Consider the following 11,045-nt stretch of genomic DNA (forward strand, 5'->3'; position numbering starts at 1 on the left):
ATTATTCAGGGGGGCCCCATGGTCCTTCTTGCCTAGGGCCCCCAGGGGGTCTAGAAACGCCACTGTTCACGAGTCAACGTAGGATGTAGCGGGAGATAGACAGGCGGATCGGTGCGGTGTCCGCAGTGATGCGGGCGTTGCACCGGACTGTCCTGGTGAAGAAGGAGTTGAGCCTGAAGGCAAAGCTCTCAATTTACCAGTCGGTCTACGTTCCAGCCCTCACCTATGGTCACGAGCTTTGGGTAGTGCCCGAAAGAATAAGATTGCGGATACAAGCAGCTGAAATGAGTTTCCTCCGACGAGGAGCTCAGCCTTAGAGATAGGGTTAGGAGCTCGGACACCAGGGGGAGGCTCGGAGTATATCCGCTGCTCCTCCACATCGAAAGGAGTCAGCTGAGCTGGTTCGGGCATCTGGTCAGGATGCCTGTTGGACGCCTCCCTCTGGAGGTGTTCCAGGCACGTCCAACTGGGAGGAGACCCTGAACACGCTGGAGGGATTATATATCCCTTCTGGCCTATAGCAACGCCTTGGAATCGCCCAGGAGGAGCTTAAAAACGTTGCTGGGGAGAAGGATGTCTGGGTCACATTGCTTAGCCTGATGCCACCGTGACCCGGCCCCGGATAAGCGGCAGAAAATGGATGGATGGATGGATAGTGCAATAAGTCAGAGTAACCCATGTCATAGTAGAGTAGATAATTGTAAAACATGTCATAGTAATTGATAATATATATTAGTAAGAAATTGTATGATGGTATGAATTAGTAATTAAATACGGAGCATTAATATAGGAAATAATTATTAGATAGATTGTCTTTCATATATATGAGGTAGCTATTATTCTAGCAAGCATTGATTTAAGAAGTAAGGGTGGGATTCAATAAGTGTTGACTTCTTCCCTTTCGGATGTGGTTGACATTGCATCATGTTTTCTGTTGGTTGTAAGTTGACCATTGTGATTCTCTTTTATATGTTGTTTTTGTTTTTTTCTTCTTTCACACATTCCAAATAAAATAAGTTAATATAAGCTAATAATAAACCATGTCATAGTGCAGTAGGTTATAGTAATCCATAGTACTTCATAGTGGCTTATTTCAGTTTTTTTCAGTACGGCAGAACTTCTCTACTATCATGACAAAAGAATATTTGCTCTTTTTCTTGTTAAAACAAGAGACTTTTTATTCATGTATTACATTTTCTTATTATTACTAGATATCAAATTATTCTGTTTTACAAGTAAACTTTTCTGTACTAACATCGAATCAGTTTATTGTGTATCATAAAATGTTCTCTTAATTTCACAAAGTCAGTCTCTGTTCTTATAACCACATAATGACTTCCAAACACTATTTTAATATGATGTGTTCTTACAGGAAAAGTGTTTTATAAAATGTGAAAAAAATTGGTTATACGGTAGTAAAAAAATAAGTGTAATCAACTACATGACCTGGTGTCATCAGTGCTAACTACATTGAAATCTAAATATATATAGAAATACACCACATGATGTCATTTCATCAGGCAAGTTTATTTGTGAATTAAAAGTGAGAAGGAAACAATTACAGAATGAAATGACCCTAACCCAGAGTCAACAGAAAAGGAAATAACTTGCAGTAGAGAAAATAAATCAATCAAATCAATCAATATTTGTTTTGAACATGGCATCACTTGACAGGGCTGGTATGAGATGGTCACCAGTGTTCAGGTGTCAACACACTTTGGGCCACATGGTGTACCTGGTAGAAGAATCTTTTTCATTACTTCTGTCTCATCACAAACTGAATGCAGGTTGTTCCCAGCATGTATGATGAGATGTCTTATTGATGTCGATTATTTGGAGGAAGCATCTGCAAAAGAACACATGACATATTGACTTTAGACTGATCAATGAAGTAACTGAGAACACAGAAATGCTCTGTTTATGAACCAGCATTTCGTACGAGTGAGTTTTCCATCCACATGTAGTGCTCATTTTTAACCAATTTTCAGAAAGTCAACAAACAAAAAGTATATTAAGGCTTATTTACATCCACTTCGTGAACTACATGAGGTAAATCATCTTCTGTTACTCACATTGACATCTATAAGCCACCTCCAGATACTTGTAGGTGCCGCCACAGGGGTCTCCAAACACTGAGTTGCTGGCTTTGACTGTACAGCTGCTTTTCCCATTACAGCTGTGGATGCAGAGAGATGTGAGTGAAACTGAATGAAACTGAGTTTGGTTTCTAACTATCTTGTTCAATAAAGATTATGAAATGTACCTTCCAGCAACTTTGCTTGTGGGTCTAGAACAGTGGACGTTTTGGATCTGAGATGCGGGTCGTTTGAAAGCACATGTGTTCTTATCACGGCGTCCATAATCAGCTCCATAGATAAATAAGACCTGTCCTTCATCTGACAGAAAGAGGATAAAAGGAATCAATTCAGATTGAAAACTATAATCCTGCTTGTCACATTAACCCATTGTACATCTACATAAATGAGACTGTATCTTACCACACTGCAGATGTGCCACAGAGTGCTCACATGCAATGGTGCGGACTGTCAAAGTAAACATAAATCATATTATAAAAACATATTTTCAGCGTTTTTTATTCACTGTGAGTCAGAAGCAGAAATGTAACTGACCTGCTGGGAAGCAGGCAAAAGTGACGTCCAGGTATTTATAGGTGCCATAGCAGGGATCAGAGGTTCGAACCACATTTGTGTTTATTTCACAATCCTTCTTGCCATCACATCTGCAGGGAGACCATGAAGAAAAAACAGTCTGAGTTCTGTTTCAGTCTGACCTTAAGGAAACGACTTCCAGAGCTTTTGACTTTAACCCTGGTCATATAAGGGGGGGGGGGTGGTACCTTTGTTTGATGACCTGCAGAGTGCCGTGCTGGGAGCACTTTGTGTTAGTTAGTTGCTGTGGAGGTCTGTGCTCACTGCAGGTTTCCTTGTCTACTCGTCCATAGAGAGCTGTCTGCACAATGATCACACCGGTCTCTGTGACATCACAGACAGACGCATTAAGGGACAGAAAGCCAGAAAGAAAAATCACTCAGAGAGCAGAGACTTTAAGGACATTGAGACATATTGCATCAGAATAAGCCTTACGAAACCAACATTTGTAATATGTGTTTGAGTTTTCAGTCGTACCACAGCTCAGGTGCTGGACGTTGTTCAGGTCATCACAGGTGACGACTCTCTCTGTGGACACAGCAGTGAGGGGCAACATGGGCTGCGCTGTAGAAAAGCCTGAAATGGAAAGCTTGATTTATAATGAATGTTCGTTAAAAATAAGAGAAGGAACAAATAATATTAATCATGCTGGTAATAATATCATAAATGTAGAGTGACAGAAGGTTTGTCTTTATGTTTCTAAGGATATGACATGTTTGTTAAAAACTGTTGAGTGAAACTTGTGAAATGGGATGAGAGCCATGTTTGGAGCAGTTTGTAATTCTGTTAAATTGATGCACACTGACCACGGGTTAACTGTTGGTAGTTAGATGTCACCATCACTAGCTGGGATAAGTAGAGACAGTCAACAATTATGTGGACATTTAAAAGTTTCAAGTGTAGACTAACTATGATGTACACCTGCATGAATATGATTGGATGTTGCTAGTCATCTGATGAAGGAACGTGTGATGCTGCACAAAAAAAATGACACCAGTCAGTTTGACTTCAGTGTTCTACTGAAATGAAACTAAAGCTTCATTTATTTCAAGCATCGTATGTAGTTTTCTTGTATCCTTGTAAGAACAGAACGATGGAAGGGAAGAGAGCAGAGAAATAATGAAAGTTGTGTTTTGTTTTGTTATGAACCGACGAGAAAGGGAGGTGAGAACCTCATCCAGAAGAGGGAGACAGTGATGTGGGTGTTTTGAAGCTCTCAGTTTAGCAGTCAGTCTATGTCCCAACCATCACCTATGCTCACCAGCTTTGGTTTAATATTGATTGAAAACATTTACCTGCAGTCACAAGCAAACACGCTGCTGCCAGCACTGAAACACAAACATCGTTTACACACATTTATTTATTACTTCATGTCTTTTTAAATCCAGCATAATGTGAATTAATGAAAACACCTAAAAACATTATCTTATGATTTCATCTACAGATGCTTCAGTCTGCAGTAATTCTACATTTTAACCTTTGAAAAATGTATTTATGTCTACAATACATCACTGTATAAACAGGTTAACGTTTCGGTAAAAGGCACAATGATAAATGGGTTTAAAGTTGTAACCCATGGCTTTATTAATGGTTAATCATTGAATATCTTCAGAAATCCATTCTGAATCATTAGACTATTGTGTTGCCAGGTTGTTGTCTTTGTTTCTTCTTTAGTTCACTTAGCAAGTTATTAACTTTTACAAATGCAGATTACTATTTTTGGATTATTGAAATAACCCTGAATTGTTAACATTCATAAATGCATGAGTCACTAACATTAGTAGGAAGCATTTAAACCTTTATAAATTACTTTATTCACATTGTTAATGCAGATTGAACCTTTGCTGCTTTATTACATTTATTCAGAATATTAGTTAAAAAACTTTTCCAACAATAAAGCAGGAACATTATAAAATGTTGTGATGTTAAATAAAACCAAAGAATAATGATGGTCAGTCAGGCGTTTACTCACACAGTCTGCTGCTGAGTCTGAAGCAGAGCATCTTTCAGAGGATTCAGGTTCAGGTGAAGAGTTAAAACAGGCAAAGCTGTGATTGACCAACAACTATCTGTTTATATAGAAAACAAGTAACCAATGAAAAAACAGAGTGTCTTCCGTGTCAAAGATTGACAGAGAAGACAAGATAAGATAAACTGTAATACCCTGACGGAGATTTGTCTTGGGCAAAAGTGTTTCACAGATCTGCAGTTAAGCAACACATGTCAATACAATACATAATCAATATAATACAAACTGAAAAGACAATTCAGTGTTGCACTAATGCAAAAGGTGCTGCACACAGCTGCACTCAATAAATAAGCGTCTAAACTAAACTTGTTTTGTGATACGGTTGTGACATTTCTTCCCTGAAGTCCGACAGCTTTCATCGGCTCATTGAAATAAATAAGAACAAATCAAATCCATCATTAAAGTGACCTGCTTCTCTCATTTTAAATGCTTTTAACATTTGGTTAAAAGAGAAATCTGTGCACAACAAACTCACTAACACACACACACATGATGGAGACACACAAAGGACTGTTTCACTGTTTTCATGAGATCATCAGAAAGGCTCAGGACAGCTGAACACACCTGTGAGGAATGTCAGGTATGTTATTGTTGTACCTGATTGAATTCTGCTGGGAAGGAAACTTAATTATGTTTCCTGCTGAGAAATTCTATTAACATCTTCCTGCTTTACAAGTTACCCCCCCCCCCCCATGTACTTTTGTTAAACCTAAAACACCTGACGAGTCTTCAGCTGTCCTTTTTGATGACGGATATTGTAGATGAAGTTGATGTGAAATAATAACAACGTAGAGAAAATTCACAAAGAATTCACTTTAATTAAACTACATTTATTTGTATCACAGACTCAGTCAGTAGATTGTAATTGTGGAGTGTTATTCAACCTTGTGGCTGCCGAGACAGACAGTAATGTTTTTCGTCTTTGTGGAGTTGGAGGTTAAACAGAGATGGGCTGACAGGTTGAGTTACAGATAAAAAACTAAAATCATACATGCATAAAGTGTTCCCATGGTCGTCTTATTATAATGATGTGTTGGTGCAATTATACGAAGCAAGTTTATTTGTATGTCGTGTTTCAGACACATGGAGGCAATTCAAAGTGCTCAGGAAGGGTTAAAACAACTAAAGTGCCTTGAGATAACTTTGTTGTGATTTGGCGCTATACAAATAAAGATTGATTGATTGATGATAAATGGGAAATAAAATCAGTCACAGTATAATTAATGTAATGAAACAAGAGAAAAATAAAATGCTTGTGTAAAATAGTGCAATAAAAAGTTTTTACTTTAAATGTGTGTGGAGGTCTCTGATCACTGATGATCACTTTGCTTATTGATAACAAATGTCATTTATTTGAGAGAATGTTGAGCGATATTACTGTAATTTCAATGTGTTCATTCAGGATCTGCAAGAGAACAGATAACATATCAATGTTAGATCTTTAAAGTCTGTGTAAAGTAAGAATACATATGTGTTCTGAGTTTGACATACCACAGTAAAGTGTGTTGTTAACCACCCTGCCAAACTTGAATGATTAAAAAAATGCTCCAGTGTGTAACTGTGCTATTGGTTAACGCAGCGGTGATTTTCAGACCCGCCCATTAAATCCTGAACACAGAAATGTTGAAACACAGTTTGTGAAGCCTAGCTCCACAATTCAAATCTAAATGGTTGAAATGCTTTTTACACCTTTTTTAGAAATACATTTATGACCTAATTAATATGTTTAGAATTGAATGAATCTGAATTCACTTTACACGGCCTTTGATATTACTTACTATTATTAATGATTCAAATGTTTGTTCCAAAAAAGTGGCGTCACTCAATAATTTAAAGCTTTTGCATTCATAAAGCTGTAAAGTTGTGATTGGCTGATTTTTATTTAGCAGCAGTGTTTTTTTCCGCTTCAAACTGTAAACTGTTTACTCTATTTATAGTATGTCTTTATCCATCTATCCGTCTACTGCGAGCCACTTTCTTTTCCACATGTGGGTCATATAATGAGCTTCAGTCCAGAAGGATCTGGGATATACTCACATTGACAGGTGTAAGCCACCTCCAGGTACTTGTAGGTGCCGACACATGGATCCCCAAACACCGAGTTGCTGGCTCTGATAGTACAGCTGTTTTTCCCGTTACAGCTGCAGATGCAAAGCGATATGAGTGAAAACAGGTGTGAATGTGCACTGAAGTCCGACTGTCATTTAAGAGACATCTTTTAATGTTCTGCATTTTTAAACTTTATACACAGTCTGGATTTCCTGAAGTTAAAATCAGACAGTACCTTTCAGCCACTTTGGTCCCAGGATTTGAGCAGTAGGTATTTCGGACCTGAGCGGGAGGTCGTTGGTAAGAACATGTGGTGTAGTCGTGGCGTCCGTAATCAGCACCGTAAACCAATATGACCTGACCTTCATCTGACAGAAACACAAGGAACAGTTGGACAAGCAGAGACTAAAGAAATATTGTTGAATATTGAGATGAGAGTTGGAATTTCATGTAAATATAATTTAGCTGATGTTTATTGAATTATTAACGCACCATATGCAAAAGAGAGTGATCTTACCACAGTAAAGTTGTGCCAAAGAGTTCTCGCATACAACCAGGTGAACTGTCAAAGCAACAGGAGTCAGATTAGGGCCTTGATAACACGCTAGCCAAGTCAAGAATGTACCAATGCTAATCCACCACAGTAGTTCTCCTAAACTCTTTGTGTTTGCTGTGTTCAATCCCACGTCTTTGGTTCTCTCCAATAAAATGTTGTTAACCCTCCTGTTGTCCTCGAGTCAAGGAAGGAAGGAGGGAAGGAATGATGGAAGGAAGGAAGGAAGGAAGGAAGGAAGGAATGAATGAAGGAAGGAAGGAAGTAAAGAAGGAAAGAAGGAAGGAAGGAAGGAAGGAAAGATGGAAGGATGGAAGGAAGGAAGGAAGGAAGGAAGGAAGGAAAGGAGGGAGGAAGGAAGGAAGGGAGGAAAGGAAAGAAGGAAGGAAGGGAGGAAGGATGGAAGGAAGAAAGGAAGAAGGAAGAAAAGGAGGGAGGGGAGGAAGGAAGGGAGGAAAGGAAAGAAGGAAGGAAGGACGGACGGAAAGGAAAGAAGGAAGGGAGGAAGGATGGAAGGAAGGAAGAAGGAAGACAAGGAGGGAGGGATGAAAGGAAAGGAGGAAGGGAGGAAGGAAGGAAGGAAGGTCGGAAGAAGGAAGGAAAGGAGGGAGGAAGGGAAGGAAGGAGGGAGGGAAGGAAGGAAGAAAATGAAGGAGGAAGGAAGGAAGGGAGGGAGGAAGGGAGGAAGGAAGGAAGGAAAGGAAGGACAGACGGAAGGAAGGAAGGGAGGAAAGAAGTCAAAACAGACGGGGTCAATTTGACCCGGGAGGACGACACGAAGGTTAAAAGGTTTTTTTTAAACATATTTTTGAATTGCTCATCTTGCCAACCCTTATTTCTAACTGACCCAAATGCAAACAAAACATTCAGCTAATCATGTGTGACAAACATTTTGTATAAGTTAATTACTTAATTTTTGAATCACAGTTAGAACAGACCCTAACCCCTCGAATGCATAAAGGAATTGTAGCGGTAGTATTGTATATATGTTTTTTAATCTATGCATTGTGTGTTTGGATTCTATGTTTGGTGCTGTGTATCCTGTGTTGTACCACTGCTGTGGAAGCAATGATTGTTTTTCAGGTGATTGAATATTGCATCTTGTCCAGACTTACTTGCTGGGAAGCAGGTGTAGTTGGTCTCCAGATATTTAAAGATGCCATAACAGGGATCAGAGATACGGACGGCAAATGTGTTTAGTTCACAAACCTTCTTTCCATCACACCTTTGGGGAAGAGAGAAAAAAAGGAAATATTGTAAATTCAATTTTACTAATATATAAAAATCACATCAAATGTACATAAGTGAAGCATAGCGTTAGTTCATGCAGGACACGGAAGTCATACGCCCCAGCTGTAATCAGCTGACAGCCACTGATTGAATCAGCACACCTTATCAGTCACACACCAATCACAGCCATTCTCACCACAAGGCGGTCCCTTTAAATATGACTCCCACCTACACTGATCTAGTTTAACCATTGCTCACACTGCTGCTGGCAAAGCTTGCCTCCATCTTTCTGGCTCAGGGTCCCATCATGGCTCTAGGGTCAATCTGCAATTCATGTCTTTCTTTCAGCCCACTCCAAGGGGTTTTTGCATTGCGCTCCCTGTCTTTAGGATGGGGGCTAAATGCTGAAGTTCATGACAATAAACCTAAAATGAATAACTAACAATGTTAAAATGATGTCTTGTTTTGTTGGAGATTGAATTCATTGATCAAAGATAATTTACATGTTTTTTAAAGCTTGACCTGATTTCCTGCAGCTGCACCATTCAGAACAGATGGAGACATTTTGATTTTGTTGGGTCTGTACCTTTTCTTTTCTTTTTAAACATTATTTTTTGCCTTTATTAGTGGACAGTTGGCATAGAGTCTGACAGGAGAGAGATATGGGTATGACATGCAACAAAGGGGCGTTACAGGTATGTTGCATGTGCTGTAACCTCTCAGCTAGCGGTCGCTTCAGGTTTGTACCTTTTCTTGAGGATGTCCACAGTTCCAGGCTGGGAACACTTTGTATTAGCGAGCTGGTGTGCAGGTCTGCCCTCACTGCAGGTCTTGCTGTCTGCTCGTCCATACAGAGATGCCTCCACACTGATCACTCCGATCTCTGTAACATCACAGAGATTAAACTACTATGCCTCTTGTGATCCAGGATAACATGCATGATAACTTGCATCAGTCACATTGTTATGTTTACTGGAAAGCACATCATTGATATATCAATACATTTTTATTCTGCCCTCTTAGAAATGTATTTTAATTGGGGTTTTGTGTCCCCCAGCTATGACCCCAATGCTGCAGAGGATGAATCACTAACTTAAAAAAAAAACCCAGACATAATTTAAGACATAAAATGTTATGAATATTACTATGGTTTTATTAATATGTCTTCTACTGTCAGTGTTTGCGCACTGCAAGCTTCAAGTTTCCACATAATCCACTTGTTTAAGATGCATACTGGACCATGATTGGCCCTGAAGTAGTTGTGAGTTGTTACTGATCAACATTATCATTCATTAGGAATCATGTTTCTGTCCATCTGCTGAATATAAGTCCAATATCCACTCTCTTTTAGCTTTGTTTTTACTCTCTACCAACTCCTGAGGGAAAATATAAATGTTCCACTATGTTCACCAGCTAGTCTACAGATAACTGGGTCTGTTTGCTGTTCAGTCTTACCGCAGCTCAGGTGTTGTACACTGTAGCCGTCGTCACAGGTGATAACTCTCTCTGTGGACACAACTAACAGATTGTACACACATGAAGGGATTAGTTGAAGTGTGTTGACGGTACATGTGTAATAATATAGATCTCATTCACTCAGATATTTACCTGCTGCTGTGAGCAAACAGGTTGCTGCCAGCACTGAAAAAGACACATTACTGTCATTACTGTCACACATGAGAACAGTTTTTATCCTTTGCTTTTATAAATAAAAAAACATGAATTCATTCAGTAAGTATTCATCACTTTAAGCATAAAAATGTCAACTCAAATCAATACAAACGTCCTTTATATGAAATCAAGTTGTATAAACATACAGCTTGAACTCTTGCACAGTTAATTTGGCCAAGTTACTATGGAAACCATGTCAGTATATTTAAATCAATCAAAGAATCAGTCATTTTAAAACTGGAAAGAAAACCCATAAAGGACATGAACACAACATATAAATATAAAACATCTGACAAATGACAGCATAGTAACAGCTTTAATGAAAATATATAAATAATGTGACATTTGAAGGTGTCTTAGAGGAAATCTGAACCTGAACACAACAAACCTACTCAGGACTCTGAAGGACTCTGATTTCAGTTAAGAGATAATCGAGAGGATGAAAAAGTTTTAGATGTAAACTCATTGTCCCATCCAACACTCTAAAACTGCAATTAGATCTAACAAAGCAGAAATATAACCGAATCAAAGTTGTAATATTTCTGAATGTACATTATTCCAGTTGGTGTACTCACACAGAGTGCTGCTGAGGCTGAAGCGGAGCATGTTAGCAGGTCCAGGTGAACAGTCTGACTGATGTTACAAACACACCTGTATTTATTCTGCCGGGTCGTATTTGTTTGATTTGAACAATCCAACTAGACTCTGGCTCCTTCCCAGCAGGTTCAGTTCAGTAGAGCCTGAATCTATGTATTTATTGGGTGGAGCAGACTGTAGTAAAGCTACTAAATTACTGATTATCAAACAGAAGAACATTTCCACAGAAGTCACAAGATGTATATAC

At 38.9% G+C, this 11,045-nt stretch overlaps 1 protein-coding gene across 1 annotated transcript; it reads right to left on the reverse strand.

Annotated features, from left to right (window-relative positions):
- Positions 1 to 1,508: 1,508 nt before the first annotated feature.
- Positions 1,509 to 10,821, reverse strand: LOC133987775 (rhamnose-binding lectin-like). The gene is given in 17 exon segments (XM_062427217.1): positions 1,509 to 1,846; positions 2,073 to 2,176; positions 2,264 to 2,396; positions 2,499 to 2,543; positions 2,631 to 2,740; positions 2,858 to 2,993; positions 3,147 to 3,245; positions 3,965 to 3,997; positions 4,642 to 4,672; positions 5,583 to 5,650; positions 6,736 to 6,839; positions 6,983 to 7,115; positions 7,265 to 7,309; positions 8,416 to 8,525; positions 9,278 to 9,413; positions 9,986 to 10,171; positions 10,777 to 10,821. Coding segments are annotated over 17 exon segments (1,521 nt in total). The 5' UTR covers positions 10,808 to 10,821; the 3' UTR covers positions 1,509 to 1,829.
- Between the last annotated feature and the right edge of the window lie 224 nt (positions 10,822 to 11,045).

The sequence above is a fragment of the Scomber scombrus genome, chromosome 10 (assembly GCF_963691925.1).
Source record: "Scomber scombrus chromosome 10, fScoSco1.1, whole genome shotgun sequence".
In the NCBI taxonomy this organism is placed as follows: domain Eukaryota; kingdom Metazoa; phylum Chordata; class Actinopteri; order Scombriformes; family Scombridae; genus Scomber; species Scomber scombrus.